Genomic DNA, 20,407 nt, shown 5'->3' with positions numbered 1-20,407 from the left:
CACTAATCCACATCCGACCAGCGGTGTCTGACACACGGTGGACGGACAGAGACCGGTCACGGGTCTTCCTCTGATTTCACTGTGGAGGACAACTCGTGCATCTGGACAGCAAGCAGACGTACAAGATAAGCAGTTTTCATGCCGTCTGAAGCAATCAATTTAAAGAGAATTAAAGAGCTCAGTGATTATGATGAGAGTCTATTAAAGGAAAATAGCACTGGAATCAAAGTGATTGAGAGTTTTTTACCATCCAATGCAAACAAATACATGCATGCAACCGATGGATAAACACTTCTGAGGAAATGAACCAACAGTTGAGCGGTGTGCGCGCTGCACGCGTGAACATAAGTGTGGAAGGCACACATGGGGAAACTGAAATGGAGTGCACTCTAAAACAGCCTGAAGACAAGAATTAGGAAAAAAAAAATGGGAGGAGGGAGCAGCTGCTCAGGCATACGAAAAAAAGGAACTCCAGAAATTAATTGCTGCAGATCAGGCTGCATACACGTCATATATCAGAATTTTTTATTACTCTAGTTTGAATCTACTCTTAATAACAAAGCCAAGAAGCATAAGGGAATACGCTGATGTCTACTTCAGTGAACCAGAGACTGTTACAGAACACACTCTCCTTCCTCCCCGCCACCCAGTACAATAAGCCAAGGTCATATTACTTCAGTCTGAAAGGTTCTTCAAAACACAGATATATATCTACGTGGATATTTCATTGACTGGGATGCGAATCACAAATGTGGTTTAATGGCAAGTATGCTTGCACATCCCACATGCTGAATGGTGTGTAACAATAAACACCACAAAAGGATATTTCAAATAGAAAATATTTAAATTCACAATACAACACGGAAAAGAAACAAATAGCTTAGAATATGTTAATAAAGTGCCTGTGTTCAGCCACACTGGAGTGCCAACCAAGCTCAGGCGAATACAACTCAAGTATAGTTATGCTCTCACTGACGCCATCATTTCCAAAGGAGGATCTAAAATAGAGCACAAACTACATATTCTCCACTGTAGAAAGGTGTCACCCCTGTCAGGGTTCAACTTGTATAACAAAACACACATCCATGTTAATAATTCCAGGGCCCGGTGATGCAAAGGCTGACAGTCTTCCGTTCATATATTGCGTTTTATCCAACTTAAACGGAGTGACACGTCGTGTTCACCTCCCCATTTTTAGCCTGTCAGTCATTTCTACTGCAATGAATAAAGCTCTGTTCAACCTGTCATGCTGTCATTCAAATGCTTGGGAAAAAAAATAAAGAAAAATACTTTACGTCACTATTCAGGTGGAGCTTGGGAGGAATTCCTCTGCCTCGTTTGATTTTTCTGTCTAATTCTTCATTTTATGTGGGCTCTTTGTTATCTCCCTGAAGTGGGAATCACATTTTAATTAGGTCTATCCTTGGTTAGCGGTTCATCTCTGCACCTCCCCTGTCCTGCCTGCTCATCCTATGGGGTTTGCTTCCTTGTCAGACACTCTTAGTCCCCGCTCCCTGTCACAATCTAACATCTCCCCCATCTTGTGTCATCTTTTCATTCTTCAACTGCTCCATCTCCACTCACAATCTCGCTCTCCTGCTGCTGACAACAAAGAGAGCCCTGGCTGACAAAACCTGTTTTTTTTTCTTCTCTGCAGATGGGAGAAACACAATAATCAGCTATCACAATAGAGGAAAGAAAAACAAAATGTATATATTACACATTCTGTGTATAAGTGCAAAGAGCAAGCGGAGACAGTCAGCTGTTGCTGCAGCCAGCCTGTATATGGGTGACTAATACCATCTATGAAATGGGAGGTTAAGCAATCCCCGACCTCTATGGGGCCGGAGGGAACGGCACTATTGGCGGGACTCATCCTCTGCACCCCCCCTCCCCTACGATGCTAGAACAATGGTGTCACTAATTGACATAAAATAAATAACCAAACAATGCACATTTGCAACACAGATGAATAAGCCAGCTAATGAGTCCCGACGCGATTGTCTAGTAAAGGCAATGCATCAGAATGCATCTACACTAATAATAGAACTTTGTCATCTGCTGCTTTGGCGTGACGGTGACACATCTTTGATCCAACAATGTTTTGCAACTGCAAGTGCTTGAGATCGAAGCGTTTGTTTCACTTTAAAAAAAAAGGAAGAAGAGAAACAGAAATGTCTCTCAGCTCCATTGACAAAAGTCACATCTGTGTCTTCTTACACTGGCACCGTGACAAAGTGACCATCAATGCAGATCAACAGCTTGATCGAGTCTTTGCTGCGACTTTGACTTCCCCTTAAAATCCATGCGCACAAAAAAGCAGAACCACTCACACTTAAAAGCACGACAAACCACTGAAATCCAAATATAAGGAGAAGGCCGAGTCCATCAGCATGTAGAAAGAGTCTAATCCGGGGAGCGGATACTAAATACTAAATTCTATAATGACTGGAAATGCACCATGTGAATCACTTATCATAGTGTGGTACAAGACAGGTAATGGATTATGCTTGGCAGCTTAAGTTGGCAAAATTATTATTACACAGTTCACAGAATATCAGTTACAGCTTTGGCGATTTTTTTTTTTTTAATGTGGACCATCGCTGTTCAGCCTGTGGATTCATCACTGTGCATAGAAATGATGGCTCCCCACACCTACAGTAAGCAGCGGCGTCCGGCTGGCGGCTAAGGAAATGCTTAGAGTAAACACAGCCGTGTCTGCACAGATGTCGTGGCTGAGATTTATTTAGAGGGCAAATCCTCCATTAGTGGGGCTTTTTAATTAGCACACTTGTGAGAGAGGGTCATTAAGGATATCTGACGGTGGACCTGCTGATCGGCAGGATGGAGACACTGCTAACTCCATCCCTGATCCTACACACACACACACACACACACACACACACACACGCACACACACGCACACACACACACACACACAAACACACACACACACACACACACACACACACACACACACACCCTACGACAAGCTCGGCTCTGCTTAAAAACCAATAACATTTCACACGGCCATCGACAAACACAGCAAGTCAACAACACGGGTGCCACAACATTTCCTCTCTAAAATGGCCAAGGAGCACAACAACACACCTACCACACACACACACACACACACACAGAGCCCATTAGAGCCATTTACATTTCAATACATATTCATAAGGAACACGACAGGACGGCGGGGGTTGTCACCGTACCGTTTTCAGGGTGCTCGTTCTCTCCGATGCTGCCATCTGGAGTGGTTCTCTCGTAGTGGTCCTCGGGCAGGGTCAGGGGTCCGATGCGAGGACCAGACGATGACTTACTGCTGGGAGTCTCTGAATCCTCCAAGCCGCTGTCGTAGTAGTTGTGCTGAGAGGCGTCCTGCAGGTCCTGCACGGGGTTAGTGGTGGAGAAGGTCACTCGCCGGTGGGGATGCTGAAAAACAGAGCGAGAGACAACAAAATGAATATCTTCAACGCGGGGAGAGTGTTTCCGGGCTCCACTCCTCCTTCCTTTTGATGCTTCCACGGAGACACCCAGCAGGTTACACCCTAATAGTTTCCAGCTCCAAACTCAACCATTTGAGACTGCCGTCTGAGTTGTGCTGGCCTCATAAAGTTCACTCTTCAAAAGTCAGAAAATAGTATTAAATATTAAAACACTCTTAAATATTAAACAGTCTTTTGCACTGTTATTATTCTGCAGATTATATAAGGTAGAAATATATGAACGGAGTGAGGTTACCGGCTTCAATAATGAGAGTGTGCAAATTAGCAGCAGCGGAATGAATTGAGAATGCACTATTTAAATAGCCCATACCATGGCAGCAACATTTAAATACCTAAACATGCATGTGTTTAAGCATGCTATACTGTATATGTAAAGTATGAATAAAAGCTATGTTAATATCGGAAGAAACTAAAACTTCCTTGTGTTGTAAAACGATGTACGCCTTATCTAAGAAACATTCATTGTCCATCTAATCAAGAGCTCAAAATAACGTCAATACTGTAAATGTGCTTATTTTAGAATTACCCAGACAACTACTTGGATAGAGGTGGATCATATATACAAATAGATTGCTCTGCATGGAGACTATATATTGTCTATGATGTGTCTGCAAACATTTGAAAAAGTGCCACCTACTGTCACAAAATTGAGAACGTGAAAAGTATTATTATTGCTGTTATTTTCATTATTAGTCAGACAGAAGTTCCAGATTCTAACGATTCCACGACCAAATTAATTCTGATGACAATGATTGGTACACTAATCAGTAGCCCCAGTGAGCTACTTCCTATCTCCATATTTTAATATCGCTCCTTTCCACCGCTTTTGATGTTTAGCCGAGTGGAAAGCTAGACAATATTTCTGCAGTTTAACTGAAAAAAACCTACGTATTCCCCAGAAGATCTAAATAAGTTTAACAATAAGACCAAAAACAGAGCTTTGGAAATTCAGTGACAGTCACAGCTTTGCCAGCATTACAATATATCATCGGAGTCGCCTCCACTGTCATACTGATGAGATTTCCATAAAAGAATGAAAGAGTAAATTAACGGATGAAAATACTGATGAAACCCGGAATTCGATAGCTTGAAGAGGAGCGGCGCGGCGGATAATAAATCATTCAACATCACACCCTATATCAAATTGAATGGCTTGTAAATACAGTTAGGAGACCATTAAATTTCCTCTTCTAAAGATCAGTTTACTAATGGCTACTCGCCAACGATCCACAACAGAAAGATGACTCCTTACGGTGTGTGTGCAATCCCCCCCGACTCCCCCCCCCCCCCCCCCCCGACTCCCCCCCGACCCCCCCACCCACAGATGAGCACCTCTCGTAAAAGTCAGGAAAGCACTGATACAGCAGAACAGGGCCTGCCTCTGCTGCACGAGTCAGCCCGGATCAATACCACGGGTCTGTGCTTTCTACCATTCAACCACTTTTCTGGCAAACAAATCCATGCTCCAAATCATTCCAACCATCAGCCTTTTACTACACACACGCCAGACATGAGAAATGCTTTTAGAGCTTAGATAAGTGCTATCAACAGCAACTGTGTTCTTAATGCCTGTAGCGGACTTCAAAACTGTTTCCAGAAACCTGTCTCTCACCATCATCTCTACCGGTGAAATTTGCCTCACTTTTCACATGCATCTCTTGGTTTCTCGTCTCTATTATGTTTGTTTCAGTTCTGGGGCGGATCATATTGGTTCCTCCCTCCAGTACTACTATATACTACATGAATAAATCATTCAAAGTATACAGTAAGAATGCTTCCTTGGAATTCTCTGTTATTTCTAAAATTCAATGGAAACCAAACTAAATGAAAGACCGATGTTTCATGCTTTGTTATTCATAGTTATTTGTATGCTTGGTGCACAAATGAGGAAAAAAAGAGGGCAATGAGAGGGTTTGGGGGATAAAAAAAAACAATCATTTGTTTTCTTTCTATTAAACATGCTCTTTGATTGGTGCATCTATGCGCAGTGGGTAAATAAGAGCACATACACACACATACGCATGTGTTGGATTGAGCTAAATGATGCTGACAACACAACAGTGTGAAAACAGACTTAACAGGAAGTCTTGATGCAGACCTCGACTATAACGTTCGGCCAGGGAGTTATTTTACTTTTCTTTCTGTGATAATTCAATAAACTCACAATTGACTCAAGTGGCTGGGTCAGCAGACGTGATGTATTTCAATAGTGCATTCTATAAATATGATCGGAGGTCGCTGAGGCTCCGCAACTATTTAAATGTTAGGGGGCATTTAGTTGTTTAAATATGGATTCTTGCTTAAACTTCTCCTCAAGGCATCACTCCAGAGAGTCAGCATGTTTCCTGGGTATGATAACTAGCTAAGGCTGCAGAGATGGGAAATAGATTCTCCTTTTAGTCAGAGCACAAATCCTTTGCCAGGCCTTGGGGGCTGCAGGGATGCGGCAAGACGGGAAGCATGGAAGGGGAGGCTGAGCAGGAGTGGGGAGTTGGTCAGGCAGACACGGACGGCGCTTTGGCTGGAGGGGACAAGCAGAAGGATTAGATTCTGGGAGACTGGAGGCGGGAGAGGGGGATTGTTTGGGCATTGTGGTAGGAGTAAGAAGCCACGGGGCTGAGAATGAAAGATGGGACATTTACGATGACATCTGAATTCATATCCCTATTTAGATTGGGCTAAAATGGCCTCATTTATACTCCCTGATATTACAATCCCAACGCAGATGGAAAGATATAGCAGGATTCTGTCTTTATAAGGGGACTAGGACACATTTTAAAGTAGCAATAAACGGCAATCAGCCCCCCGCTACCTAGAGCCACTTTTTTTCTGTCACACTGACAGAAATATTACATACAACCTTCAAACTAAAATCTCCACTGTTGATAAAAAAAAAGCCAGAAAAAGAAGCTGTCAGTGAGACAAACATATTATTTATTCACTTCATTACCCCATGTTTAATATAAAGACATATATCATGGTCAAAATTAAAATGAATAGTGACCATATACACTGTTTTTGGATATACATGAATTTCCCCGTTTACAATCACCAACGAGTGTCTTCCACTGCATATGGAGGGACAAGAAAGAGAATGGCAGCTGCTGTGTGTCCGCTTATTTGCCTCAAGCTATCCGACGCCGTAGATCTTACACTTATCTCCACACCAACGACCCCGCCACCTCAGAGCGATTGTGCTGCTTTATTGTCTTGAACATAACGTCCATGACCAAACAGAGCCCTGTTTTCCTACGTTCGGTGACAACCTGCACCTTTATTTCCCAACTGCAACCTCCATTTACACAACAGCGGTATTTTAAACACACGGGTCACAATACCTGAGCTGTGAGGCGGCTTTGAATGACGTGCGGCCAACGACTCACAACAAATGTTCAATGTTAAAAGGCCTTGTGAAGGAAGCGAAGGGAAAAAAAGTACATTAAAAGTCTTTTGATGTGCTTGTATTTGTGCTTGTTATGTAAGCTGGGGATTCATTGTTAATTAACAGAAGAACTATTGATGTAATACAATAACCTCTAGGAGAAAATACATTTGGCTTCACAAACATTACACTTTCTCTCCCTCTCATCCTCCAAGTGATTTGTACAAGCCAACATTTAAATAGGTACAGGGTGAATTATAAAGAGCACACTTCAGTAATTACAGCTTCTGATGACAGACATTAAAACAAGATGATACAACATCACAGCAATGATCTGTGTGAGTTCCATCATGAGCTCGAGGCCAAAGGTATTTTAGTTTATGTTGAGACAAAAAAAAAAAATGCACATATCAAATCAGATTCAACCCACATTCGCGCGTGGTTTGATATCCGATTTAGCAGTCGCCTTTTCACACCCACATGCAATTTGACAAACAGCTGTGACGTCACGTCCAGGGAGCTGCGAGCTCCGGTAGCTGGCTGCGACTGCTGCAGAAAAACATATATCAACCACCTCTGTCACTAATGTTGTCTGCAGTGATGGAGGACTTCTGCACTGAGACTAGATATTGCTATGGTGTGAAGAGCGAGAGGATACATCTCCATTATTCACCCAGCCTGCAGCTTGCTGTTTTGTGTCTCTATTGGAAACGAAATAAAAAAATAAATAAAAAAATGCACCACCAGTTTTGGGAATGTGCTCACGCCGATGTCGTTTCCACACAGATGGGTTATTGTTAATGGTTATATCTAATCACTTGCAAAGAACAGTCCGGGCCGGTCTGTCCTAAAGATTGCATTTGAAATAAAAAATAATGCATTTGCCCGCAGCTTGAATGAAGGGATAAAAAGAAGGGATTCCTGGGGCAAATGGGGGCTGTGCCTGTGCAACAAGGATAGCGTGGAGCATCAATATCGCCATTGCCGATTTGCACCACTGATCCTGGATGGGGCGGCAGAGCTCACGGCCGCCGCGCTCTCCTGTAGCACCGGGTTCCCGGTCCACTGTGAACGCTACCCGACACCACTCTGCCGTCAGGCGCCTTGTCATCCAGCCAAGTCTCATTGATTGCCGGCCGCACAGGGCTGCTGGTACTTATGCAGATGGGCAAAAAGCTTTTCCATCGTCTCTGCCACGTTTTGAGCAGACATCTAGCAGAGGCGCAGGTGAGTTCGATTTGGAGCCTCTGTCTCGCTCCTTCCAGGTTCTGACCGTGAACATGTGGTGATCATGCTGGCTGGCTGCACGTTAACTACCATGTAGAAATTATTCCCTGGTGTACTTTGTTTCACAGCAAGTGGCGGCTTAATGGTTGGTACATATGGTGGGACTACACGATCCATATAGTGCGGTGGCAGCAGGATATAACAGAATATTAGCATAATAACATACATTTATATAACTCAAAAGATAATATTGTTGTTATTATGGTAGAATACTATTCCGGTGATTTTTCTACTGAAGTACCTCCATTTTATGTGCATTTTAATATCAGTACATCCTCTGACATCTAGCCTGAGATTTAAAGCCCGGGGAAGCATTTAATCTTTGAGGCAATTAACCAAAATGGTTGATAACCCGTTCATAACACTTTGATCATATCGCTATTTATGTTACTCTGACTGTTTGCAAAACATGTCTGGATCAAAGTCAAATATGGCATCATTTCTCATAAATTAGTCATTTAAAAACATGTTCTAGATTGAAGAAGGTAACAAAAAAATAAGAATGTGATAATTGCAGTAATCCAAATATGCCGCTCTATATTTCATTGCTATGAAGGGGAAATCATCTCAAAGCTTAAACCAACAAGTACCCAAGTATATTTAAATAAAACACCTCGTTTCTTCACCTGTTCTATTTACGGATGCCTTTGTGTTTGTCACAGTGAGTTTGTTGCCAGATGTTTTTATTCACATTTTATCACACAGAGGGATTGTAACTGTGTCACTGTGACCAGTGAAACATTCTGAATATTCAGAATTTCAGTTGCAGGAGCAGAAGTGCAACAAGTGCCTGAGTTTCATATCTTTGAAGAAGACACATGAATGCGACTAAACATAATCACGGCCATGTTGAATAGCAACCGAGGTGCCGTTTGCTCGTGGAAAGACGGTTGCTGTGTAGGGTGCAGCATCGTTTCTTGCAATAAAAGTTAAAAGACGCCTATATGTGTCACACAGAGACGAGTGGGGAGAGAAAGAGAGGAATCTGCAAGGTTAGAAAGACAGGCTGCATTTCATTTAGTTTACAATTGAGTGCTTTTAACAGGTTGTGAAGCCAAACAGCTATAGTATACTCTACTGGAATACCCTCAACGCTTCAAGCTGCAGGGAACCTATGTGGCCCTGTTTATCAATCCTGAGCTAGATCGCATGTGTACCGCGGCTGGAAGTCAGACCGCTCCTATTGAATCACGGCTATGTGTCTCTCAGATATTATGAAATGGGTTTCCTGCCCATGTTAAAGGAAACGGCTGATGTCTCAGTGCCCCTGTGATATGAAAAATTCAATTTAAAAGGATGAGAGAAAGAATGGTGCCCGGCCTATTTTCATTCCCCCACATTGAGAGATATGAGAATGATGTTCTGTTGTGTGGAGGAAATGATGCCAATCGTACTGCAGAGAAATTCCTTCATAATTCAATTCAATTTCGTCTAAATCCCAATGGCAAGCCCCTCTGCCAGGGAGAGGCAGAGTGACAGAGACAAAAAGGTAGGGCAGAGACGGAGATGGAAGAAGAGGGACTGAAGATTGAGACTGAAACAGTGAAGAAATAAAGACAGAGAGCAGCCAGACTCCTCTTTAAGGTAAGAGGAGGAGACAACAATACAAAGTGGAGAGGATGTGGTGAGGAGAAAAATGTTTTAGTAGTGATTCATTTTGATTACTGTGGCATTTTAAGTATAGCCAACTAATTTCCTTTAATTACCTCTCTTCGGTGTCTGGCAGACGGAGAGAAAAACATGTTTTTTTCATTATTATTATTGCGATCCAACAAGACAAAAGGCTTTTTGTGAAGAAGTGATCAGACTGGTGTACAGTAAACCATCTCCACGTTCTTCTAACATGATTTAAAAAATGCACATGCAGACTCTCACTAATAGCTGGTGAGAGTTCCCCCAGTGTGGGACCTGGAATGTTTCCATTCCGTTAAAATCTTTGGGAGTACATCCTGGCTGTGGCACTTTTGGGCGTGTATGCAGGAATCAATGAGCTGCTGCCTCTGAAGGCAGAGAAAAAATGAGCTGCACCAACAAATATGACAATGAAGAAGTGCACCTCTCAGTGTATGCAGCAAGCATAAAACCAGAAAGACGGAAGCCGTTGCAAAGGAAATGCATATGGAACTGTTTTTATTTTCCATTCCACCATTATGTCCTCCATTCTCATCCCATCCATTGCTCTCTCTTCTCTCCCTCTTTCTCCACACACACACACACACACACACGCACACGCACACACACGCACACACACGCCCGCACACACGCACCCACACACACACACAGTTGTTTTTGTAGGTGCAATAGCTCCAAGGCAAGCAGCGTGGAATTGGAGTCTTCAAAGAGTCTTGGATTATCAAAGAGACACAGCTACCAGAAAACTAGGGGACACGCTGGAGAGGGGGGAGGGGGGAACATAAGCGAGAGGCGGGGAGGGGGAAAGAGCGAAGAGGAGTCAGCATGGGTTTGGGTGGAGGATGAAGTGATCAGACAGGGGAGGGGTGGGGGTTGAGGGATGGATAAAGACCAGAAGTCCCTTTGTTCCCGTACTGTAAATGGAGAGGGGGAAAATAAAGGCTGGGTGAATGCATTAAAAAACAATCAGATCGACCTTAATGGTCTTGATAGGCAAGACTGAATTTGCATTCTTCACTGTCTGCGATGCCGTCTATTCTGGAGCTTTTCTGTTTTTCCTTCCCCCAACACAGAGGATCTCACTTCAATGGGAGCGCTGGCCTTGAAATCCCATAATGTTGTCACAGTAAAACCAAGTATTACTGCAGCGAGCCTCACCATGTGTGAATGTAGCTGCCACATCTAATGACAAATATGACGGTTCACGCCATTCCATATGACGGGACACGGGAGTGCTGGTGTGAATGCATCACCCTTCGACAAAAAGCTCTCCGTCAGCCCCCCTGTCCCACAGTGAGCTATGGACGTCCCTTTCCCCCCATTACAGGAACACCTCTCACCACCTCTCACCACACATTTCAAGTCAGTGTATGAAACCGATTCCGGTGGGTTCAATGGCGTCAGCTGCGGGGCATCATCCGGCAACGATCCCCGGCTGTCCCACTGCCACGGCCACCACACACAAACCTGACCTGGTTCTGAACTAAATTACACATGATGAGAGTGTAAAATGCTCCGAACACACAATGTCAAAAACAACTCAACAGCCTGCTGGAAAAATGAGCGACGGGGACCAAAAGTGTTCCCCCAGCCTGCATCCATCCGGTAATTTGCAGGAGATGACACATTTTCGGAGGAGTGTGAGAGCAAAGTCGAACTCTCGTCCCCCGGGCTACTTGTATACGAACATAACCACAAAAACAATGGACTGCTGAACCAGTCAGTTGGCATAATACCTGGATGAAACACATGCAAAATGAAGAAAACAAGTAAAATACCAACTGTTTTGAGAACAACAACAACTGTGCGTCACGCTGTTATGTTTTACTCAACTAATTATCAAATAATCATTTTGTGTGTGTCTCAAATAACAATTGCTCAGCTATTTCTTTAAGTTTGTGTGGGTGGAAAAAAATATTAAAAAAGTTAATATACATAGTGTGCCAGAGTTGATTAATTAGACACAATATATTTTTGGTTAATTGGTATTTTTTTCCAACATAATGCAGTTAGATGATTGAATGGGGAAACACAAATGTAATATTCTTTGGTGTCAAGAGAGATTTGGAGCGGAGGGATGAGCTCTGGGGGAACCAGAGAAAGGATCAGTGGTGGAACTTAATTGGGAAGTGCACAGGATTAAAAGTTTGATTGGTTTAGGGTTTAGATGGTGGTCTTCCAACAGACACTGTCATTGTCTTAAACTGCGGGGACTATATATGCTAATATGAGCCCATAGGGTCAAAGGAAATGTTCTAAAATGAACAGAGTTTTGTAGAGTTGGTTGTTTGAACGGAGAAGAAAGGACACAATATAGAGAAAAAGAAGATCGAGGAGAGGAACAGTCAAGATGGAAAGGAAAAGCGAAGAAGAGCAGATGGTGACGTTAAATGACTCAGATGTTACAAAGATCACCAGATTCATTCGTAGGAGTGAAATTCCATATAAAATGATGTGGATAAAATAAGGTGGAACTTAATTGGTAGCTCTACATGTACCTTTAGATTGGGTGAAACAGAGTTTTAATAATGCACTACAAAAGTTTTATAATATCAACGCTGACTGACTGAATTACCACGTTCATTCCCTAACAGGCTTTAAACAGCTATTTGACTTTTAAATGTCACATTGGTAGTTATTGTTGCATTCTCATATTTTTAAGTTGTGGGTTTGTGACCTCAAATTTACATCCATATACTTATCCTTTGCAGCGTGATTATTATCAAATACACTGTATGAATCACTTTATCAGTGAAGGTTATTGCTTTATGTCCCCGATGTAAAGGGTTCACTTCGGGTCGACTCGCTCAGATTTAAACTTTCATCACTTGCTCTTTGAGTGATTAGGCTCCATAAAACGGGGTTCGTTTTAGTTGCTCCTCAGACCCACACGCTAACACTCGCTCGGAGGCCGACGTATATCTGCAGCCTAAACTCCAGCAGCCGTGACAACAGTTGCATTTAGAGGAGAACTGTTGTGAATTAGAGGGACTATATTGTACCTTGGAGCCGGGCCAGCACGGTGCAGGGGGGGAGAGAGGAGCAGGAAAGAGTCCAGGAAGTAGACAGATGATCAGAACCCTGTATATTTACCGCAGACAGACTCGTCTTTGTCCGTGGCACGGTGAGCGCTGGGCTGCGGTTCGCTGCCAAGGCTTACAGGCAGTAGTCTCCTCTATGAAGGCTTTTTTTTATATAGCAACACAACATAATGTATAAGATACGACCTTCGTGATCGCTTAAGTTACAAACTGCCGGCATAATGGAAACACTGGTTGTCTTTATGTCTGGTAGTAGCGAGGATCAATGTCTCCCAGCGTAACTATGGCGTCACATTACGAACACCGCGGCGACAGTGATTTTAATACACCCGGAAATGTGGTTTCAACTTAAAACGCGGCGGCGCATGACCTCAGCGGGATATTTTAGGTGGCGTGTATTCGCACCGTGTGACTGTGTTCCTCTGAAACACGAACATCACAGCTGCTCCGGTGAGACAGCCACTGTTGCACTGGTGTAGAGTTCACTGCTTTAAATGGGAGGGAAGGGAGCTGAGATGATTGGTTGTGAAAGCAGCGAACTCTTACCGCCACTATGATATGTCATTTATCCTAATCTGGCGCTGCAGGTAAAAAAAGAAAACATTTTGGTCAAACTAAATGATCCAAGGCTGCTAACTTGAGCCAGCATCTGGGCTTGAAGTTTGAAGTCCCTGACTTTCTATGCCAAGAGCGAGAGAAATCGAGCTTTACATAAATGTCTGGAATTGGCCCGGAAGTTTGTCAGATCACATCTGGTCATGCTCTATAATGCTGCTGAGCAGACGCTTCGGCAGCTTTTACAAATTGCGATATCTGTGTGTGTGTTTGGCCGGTATGGGTGCTGAGCCCTCCGATGGTCAATAGCAACTACATTTTCTATCTGAATAACGTCCCCGGGGCAAGTTTCCAATTCAATCTCCAACAGCTGCAATCCTAAATAAAACCGAATTAAAGGCAGGCAGAGTTTAAAGGCAATACTTTAACAGAAAGAAGGAGTAAAGTCAATAGTCTGACTTCCCACATTGTGATGTTTACGAAAAAGAGGTCAAAACCAACACACTCGTTTCGGCTGTATGCCACTGAAATAAACACCACTTACTACCTGAACGTCTGGCTCTATTTCATATCAATTCACGGCCTCGTCTGAAATGGATTGTTGCTCATATCTGCAGCTTTCAAAAGATTTTCTATTGTTTTTAATCCCGCGAGCAGCTGCTTCAAGCAATCAATATGTAGCGTTTTTTTAAGCCCGGAGCAGAAGTTGCACAGTCACCACACCTTAACAGCTGTCTGTGGGCCGATGTACACTTTGTCAGTGCACTCAGCAAAGAGTGGTAAGCTCAGTTGAGCAAGGTTTATGTCATGTACCCACTTATACACTCTTATACTTCTTCAATCACCTAGCAGGCTGCAGGTAGTCAATTAGCCCGTACATCTCCAATTTCCATTTCCGGCATACGGTGTAAAATAAGCATGTAGCAAAGTGTCTCTCTGAACGTCATATCAGGAGTTAATAACGCCAGAAGGGAAAGATAGACAGAGAAGAAGATGGGCTGATGGGTGGGGGGAGTAAAGAATCAGACATGAGAAAAAAATTAATCCTCAATATCCACTCCCTGCTGGGTACCTTATTGCCTCTCAAACTTCCCATCCTCAGAGTTAATATCTCTATTGCTGTAGCATCTGCTGAGAAGCATGCATATACTTCCATTTGTTTGAACTGGAACATAATTGGATTGGGGAGAGGGATGAAAAAGCCTTCAACCATACTTAAAACTTTTCCCCCCTCTAATATGCGCATGAGAGTGCGATGCAGTGCTTTTGGCGCGATGCAGTGCGTGTGCATGCACATGCGTCGCTATTTATAGCATCTCTCACGGTCTCGCTTGTCTCCATTTGTTACCCTGCATCCGAGATGTCCCGATTGGCAACGCGTTCCGAGAGCTGCGTGAATTGGGAAAATGTGTCTGCATCTCGTTTTGCTTGCGCTCAAAGTAATCCTTTCCGATGCGACTGGATGGGGAGCCCTCGTGCTCCTCCAACTTATCAAGGAACTGAAAAAAAAAAATCATGCTTAATTAGATTCATAGTGACCTTTTTCATCTCTGGCTACAAGCACCCAGTCGCTGCGGAGGCAAGATGTGTTCTCAACATTGATCTTTCTGCAGACCCGGGGATTGGGAAGAGGGCCCGGCGCAGTGAAACGAGGCAGAAAAACAACATATCAAAAATCATCAGATGAAGAGATTACTCTGTTTGACTGAGCTGCTCTGTGTGTTGAGGCCTCTAGGAGTTGGCGTGAGTTTTTTTTTGCGAGAAGAGTAATCCACCTCGTGCAACTCAATTGTAGTGCAAACAGACTGGCACGGCGAGTATCAAGTCCCTGCAGTGTCTCATCGTCCATTTGACATGCACATGTAATCCTACGGCCTCTCTCGCTCCTGGACCCCTACCTCCACTCGCTCCCCTTCTTTGCATCACACCGCGTTGCCTTCCGCTCTCTGCAACTGTGAAATGATCTCGCTGCTGGCTTTCACTGATCTGCCTTTTCCAGGGGAGAGTCGGTTCTCAAATCTTCACAATTCATGCATTTTGCAGCACATATCGCTCAGAGGTCAGTTACGTTTCTCGAGGTGTGAACATTTCTGGATTCTGGTTTCATTCCCGCTCTCCGTGAGAAACTTCGCTGCGTTTTGCTGTCATTGACTGCCATGCTCGTCCCCGTCCGCCGCTCTCCTGGGCTGGGCTTTGCACACAGTGTGAGTGTGTGTGAGAGCTGAGAGACCGGCATTCAAACGCTCAGCACTCAGCTAACTTGTTGCTCTCACTACCAGTCTCCCACAAAACGTACATGCAGGCTGAAATTCAATGGAGGTGTTCTACTAGGAGAGGCAGTGACTTAAATCATGTAGGAGAAGAAGAACCATGATTAAGGAAATGTCCGCTAGCTACTAAGCTAATTCATGCAGTGTAAAACGCCTTGGGCATTCAGGAAATGCTCTGTCTTCGAGCTGCTATGTGAAAACCGTATTTTTGTAGAGCTCACGTATCAAGGCTGAGGCGACGGGACGAGATTAGTGATCAACACGATAATGCTTCTCACGTGTTCACCATAACAGAACGGTTATGTGATGAATTCCGCTTCCCTTGCTTTTTAAAACCTCATCGTATCAAACATTAGTAACAACATGCTACCTTATGTTGGATTTTGTGTGATTTCTGGTTAAATAGATGTCAGATGCTGCTAGATCATCATTGAGACAAAAACGGTTTTGACGCAGTGAAAATGTCGCTTTTGAAAGCTTAACCGCTAACAAATATGGATTGAAGCAGAATATTTGGATTGATAAAAAACATAATAGACCAAAACGCTTCATGGTGAGTAATCAACCCTCAACCTTCGGGGCTTTTGCAAAGGCAACTAAATAAAACGGGTGGTGAGACTACAAGTGTTATATTGATCTCAGCATTCGTTTGTGCAAAATGGCAAAGAGTCAATTTCTATGATGAATAATGTTCATTTCAAACGTTCTGATGAAATGTGTTTGTCGTTTTATTTGATCTATTTTCCGTGATGCGGATTGAGGCGATGGCGGTGAGGATGTCAATACAATACTTCAAATGTTTTTGTCACTTCCCACCTTCTCTCTTTCTCAAACACAGCGAATACAGATGGCTGCGACCTCGGACTTGCTGTAAAGCTGCATTCCTAATCATCCAAACCAGAGCCAAGATCGTATGTGAAATAAGTTTCACTAAAAATGACATTTCTGCTTTGGCTCGACAAGATTAACTGAAACATCAATAAATTAAAAAAAAAAAGATACAATGAAGAGAAACCGTTTATATATACTGACTATAATGTCATTTTATTGTATTTTTATCACCTAAAACTAGATTGAAACTATGAAAAATGAAAATGACTAAAATGTGATTAAAACAAATTTCCATCTGAAGTCTAAACTGCCAAGATGACCTCTACAAATGGTCCACACAGGTACCGGTAGTGAAAGATGCAGGTTTTTATATCATGTTGGAGTCTGATTTTTGAAAGTGCTAAATAAATATGGGGTTGAGATTTCTCCGACAGCATGAATTAATTGATAAAAAAACTTAATGATGCGACGCATTGAGATGTGCCATTGTGAATTCCAATCATCATAATCAAATCCAGATTCACACGTCTGGTATACGCCGTTAAAACCGGCAAAAAGAAACAAACAAAATAAAGTTGCAAAGCAATTTGAAATTGTGTGATATAACTAATATGAGCACATTTGATATGTTTGTCACACTCCCTCTGCATCTTTGATAACACCATGGGGGAATACACTATACACAGTTGATACAGATATGGTATGATATTGATGACAGATTTGATTTATCTCCTGACTGAAGTTTGGTGTGAGTGCTCCACAATGGGCTTTAGCCTGAGCCCCAAAGCAGAATATCCAGTATGAATATTCTATTGCCATATCCTTTCAGAGCTCATTTGAGTCATATCTGACATATTTATGGCTCATCATGTCATATCGTAGCCATCAGAGTACGAGCACCATGAACCATTTAAATACTGTGGGCCATGCTGTCATCTCCTGTTAGAAACATATGTCTGATAGATGCATAAGAAGAGGCACTCAACTGGATACATGCGTAGTGCAGCAGAGGAGCCTGGACTCGGTGAATTCACTGACAGGAAGGATTTTTGCAAAGAGGAACCCGTTTAGCTGAATGAAAAAAAAACACCAGCTTCATCACACTGAATAGAATGCATGAGGGTCAGAGTCACTGGGAAAACACATGGGCCTCATCTGGATACAGAACGGACCATATCTTTTTAAAGAAGTACAAGTTAACAGTTGGATCCAAGAAATCTATAATGATCCATGGTGCGCACCTTAACAGAGTTGCCTGGCAACGGAACTCGAGCTCTGCAGTGAATTTAACTGTCAAACAAAATACATTTGTAATTTGAAAGGCAACGGATTCAATTTGAGACAGTGGGAGTGCCTCTTGGACACGATTTCCAATAGGCGAGGTGAGCAAAGTGAATTGGGGGGGGAAAAAATGGCAAATGTGCACCTTAATAACTTTCCGGAGCCCCGACTTGTACCTGAGCGCTCGAACGAGCAGAAAATAAGCACAACTAATTAACGGCGTGGTTTTAAAATGGGCTGTCTTAATGGACGCCGTTATTCATCCGCCTTCAACGGGAATCCATGAAATATCACAAGGGTGGACGTGAGGCTGATAAATCATGATAGCATATAGATCAGTGTCATGCCTTTTCCCCCTGAATTATTGATTAACTCATAGGCAGAGCCGCTGTTTGAAAACACATTTCCTGCTCGCATTTGACCACTAAAAGCTGCTTGACAAATACCGCATCAAGAACGGCTTCATGGACAAAAAAAACAACGCTTCCAATATGCTTTATGTATGAATGAGATGAAAAATCAGAGAAACACTCTCGCCGCCTCCCCCAAGTCCCCCTCCTCTTTGTCTCAAATGCCACACACACACACACACACACACACACACAAATGAATGTAAATGTTGTAAAAGCAGACTGCTTATTTTCTGCTAAACAATGTTAAGCATTTACACAAAGGGACCCAAATGAGCCCCTGATTGAAGATAGAATCAGCGCCCAAGCGACCCATCACAGAGGCTCTCAATCCCGCGTATGCATGATTAATACATCAAACAACATTAACCCTCCTTCCTCTTCCACTCGTCAATGAGCGCGCACACACACACACAGTATAGGAACGTACACACACACACAGAATGTACCCAAATCCTTACAGGACTGCGCATGAACACAGACACTGCCCCCTCCATCATGGTTAATACATCAAACAGCATTAGCTTCCTGGATTCCTGAAGCTTAGACAGACACGGTTCTGACAGCCCATGATTCCTCACTGGCTGCCTCCCCCACTCGCTTCCCCCACTTTTCTTTATTCCCTATGAAGTCTGTTTGGGTGGTTACAGAACATGCTGCCAAAATAGATTCACTTACATATTACCTTTTGCTTTTTGTAAGCTTGTATAATGTCATGTTAGAAAGCCGTCCTCTACAATAAGATGACACCGCCGAGGAGCTTTAGAGGCTCGGGAGATGGAACAATAATAAGCGCAAGCCCTGATCAACAAACTCTTTATTTCAGCAGCCTTCCATATTCTTCTGACATCAGCAGGTATTTATAACCGCGTGTATCCGAGGGTTGCTTTTGTCCCACCGGTTCGTGGAGATGAAATGGGGTCCCAGATCAGCATAACACCAACGGGCCACCGAATGCATTCAAATCTAACCTTTACAATTCAAATGTTTTTTTGTTGTTGTTGTTGTTTTGCATACTGTAACATCAATGAGCAGGTGGCCTATTGGATCAAGGTCTAATAAAATGGACACTCATTAGTATATCTTTAGCATAAAGTGCTGGGTTATTACCATGAGAGGCCTGTATCCTTACAGTGCACTCCTGCATAGATCTCCATTTGATTTTACGCCGCTTTCAGCGTGATATTGATTCGGGCACAAAGGAAGTATTAGCCCTAATATATCTCCCCGATGTTATCGACGAACCGTCACTTTTTGTGATGCTTTCAACATCAAATGAATAAACATTCCGTTCCCTTCAATCTCCATCTGTTTTCAGTTCCCTGCCTACGAGGTGTGTATTATCACACAAACACAAGCAGGCTGAACGTGTCTGAAAGCCTCGCAGTTTAAAGTCAAATATATGCCTTATTCCAATACAAACCACACATACTGTGACGTGTAAAGCTTTTTTTTTTTTTCAAGTGATTTATGCACCAGCATCTCAGGCATGGAAGACAGATGCAGCACTGATATTTCTCCACAATACTTTCATTGGCTTAAAGTAGTAACGTTAAGGCACTTAGCAGATTGCTTCATGACGTTGAATGGTAGCCAATGAGTGTAGCTCCTTGATAAATACAAGGAAACTAAATGAGAAGAGGCTGTGTGTGTGTGTTATGTGTTATGTGTGTGTGTTATGGATAGCCTACTGGCCTGCTGATAGTGTAGCTTAAGTGCAGAGGGACTCACATGTGGTCCGCTATACTGCAAATCCTCAAAAAGAGGATGAAGAGGCTTTAAAATCACATTTACAGCACAGGAGCAGCATCCCGCAGATAAATACAGATCATGGTATTTGACCCTGTCCATCAGCACATTGCAAGGCTCACAGCTCCCAACACTATAGTCACAAACCGGGGCTTTGTCACTGACAGATACAGGGCAACACTTCAATAACTCTGAATATTAGCACCGGTTTGTGAGACCGACCGGGGGCATGTCGACGATGACTCCTGAGTTTACCAGAATTCGGCGCTGACCTTTTATTTGATCCGTTAAATGAAAAACATGGTCTTGATTTTAACTCTCGTGACTGACTTGAATGCAGAGCCAGTTGTGAAATATGTTGCACGTCACGCAGATCGATAGGCCTCCTAAAAGCCGGCATGCCACATTTGTTCCCTCATGACATTCTACAACAACCTTAAATGTCAATACTGATCACCAT

At 43.1% G+C, this 20,407-nt stretch overlaps 1 protein-coding gene across 1 annotated transcript in view; it reads right to left on the bottom strand.

Moving 5' to 3' along the window:
* Nucleotides 1-20,407, bottom strand: part of pcdh1a (protocadherin 1a) — an 84,033-nt gene that overhangs the window by 18,816 nt on the left and 44,810 nt on the right. Inside the window, exon 4 of the mRNA XM_084029105.1 lies at nt 3,216-3,435. Coding sequence (XP_083885231.1) covers nt 3,216-3,435 — 220 coding nt within the window. The remainder of the gene's footprint in view (nt 1-3,215; nt 3,436-20,407) is intronic.

Source organism: Eutrigla gurnardus (assembly GCF_963514095.1).
Source record: "Eutrigla gurnardus genome assembly, chromosome: 15".
Classification (NCBI taxonomy): Eukaryota; Metazoa; Chordata; class Actinopteri; order Perciformes; family Triglidae; genus Eutrigla; species Eutrigla gurnardus.
Note: the sequence above shows the minus strand (reverse complement) of the source record. Positions and strands in the feature narration are given on the sequence as shown.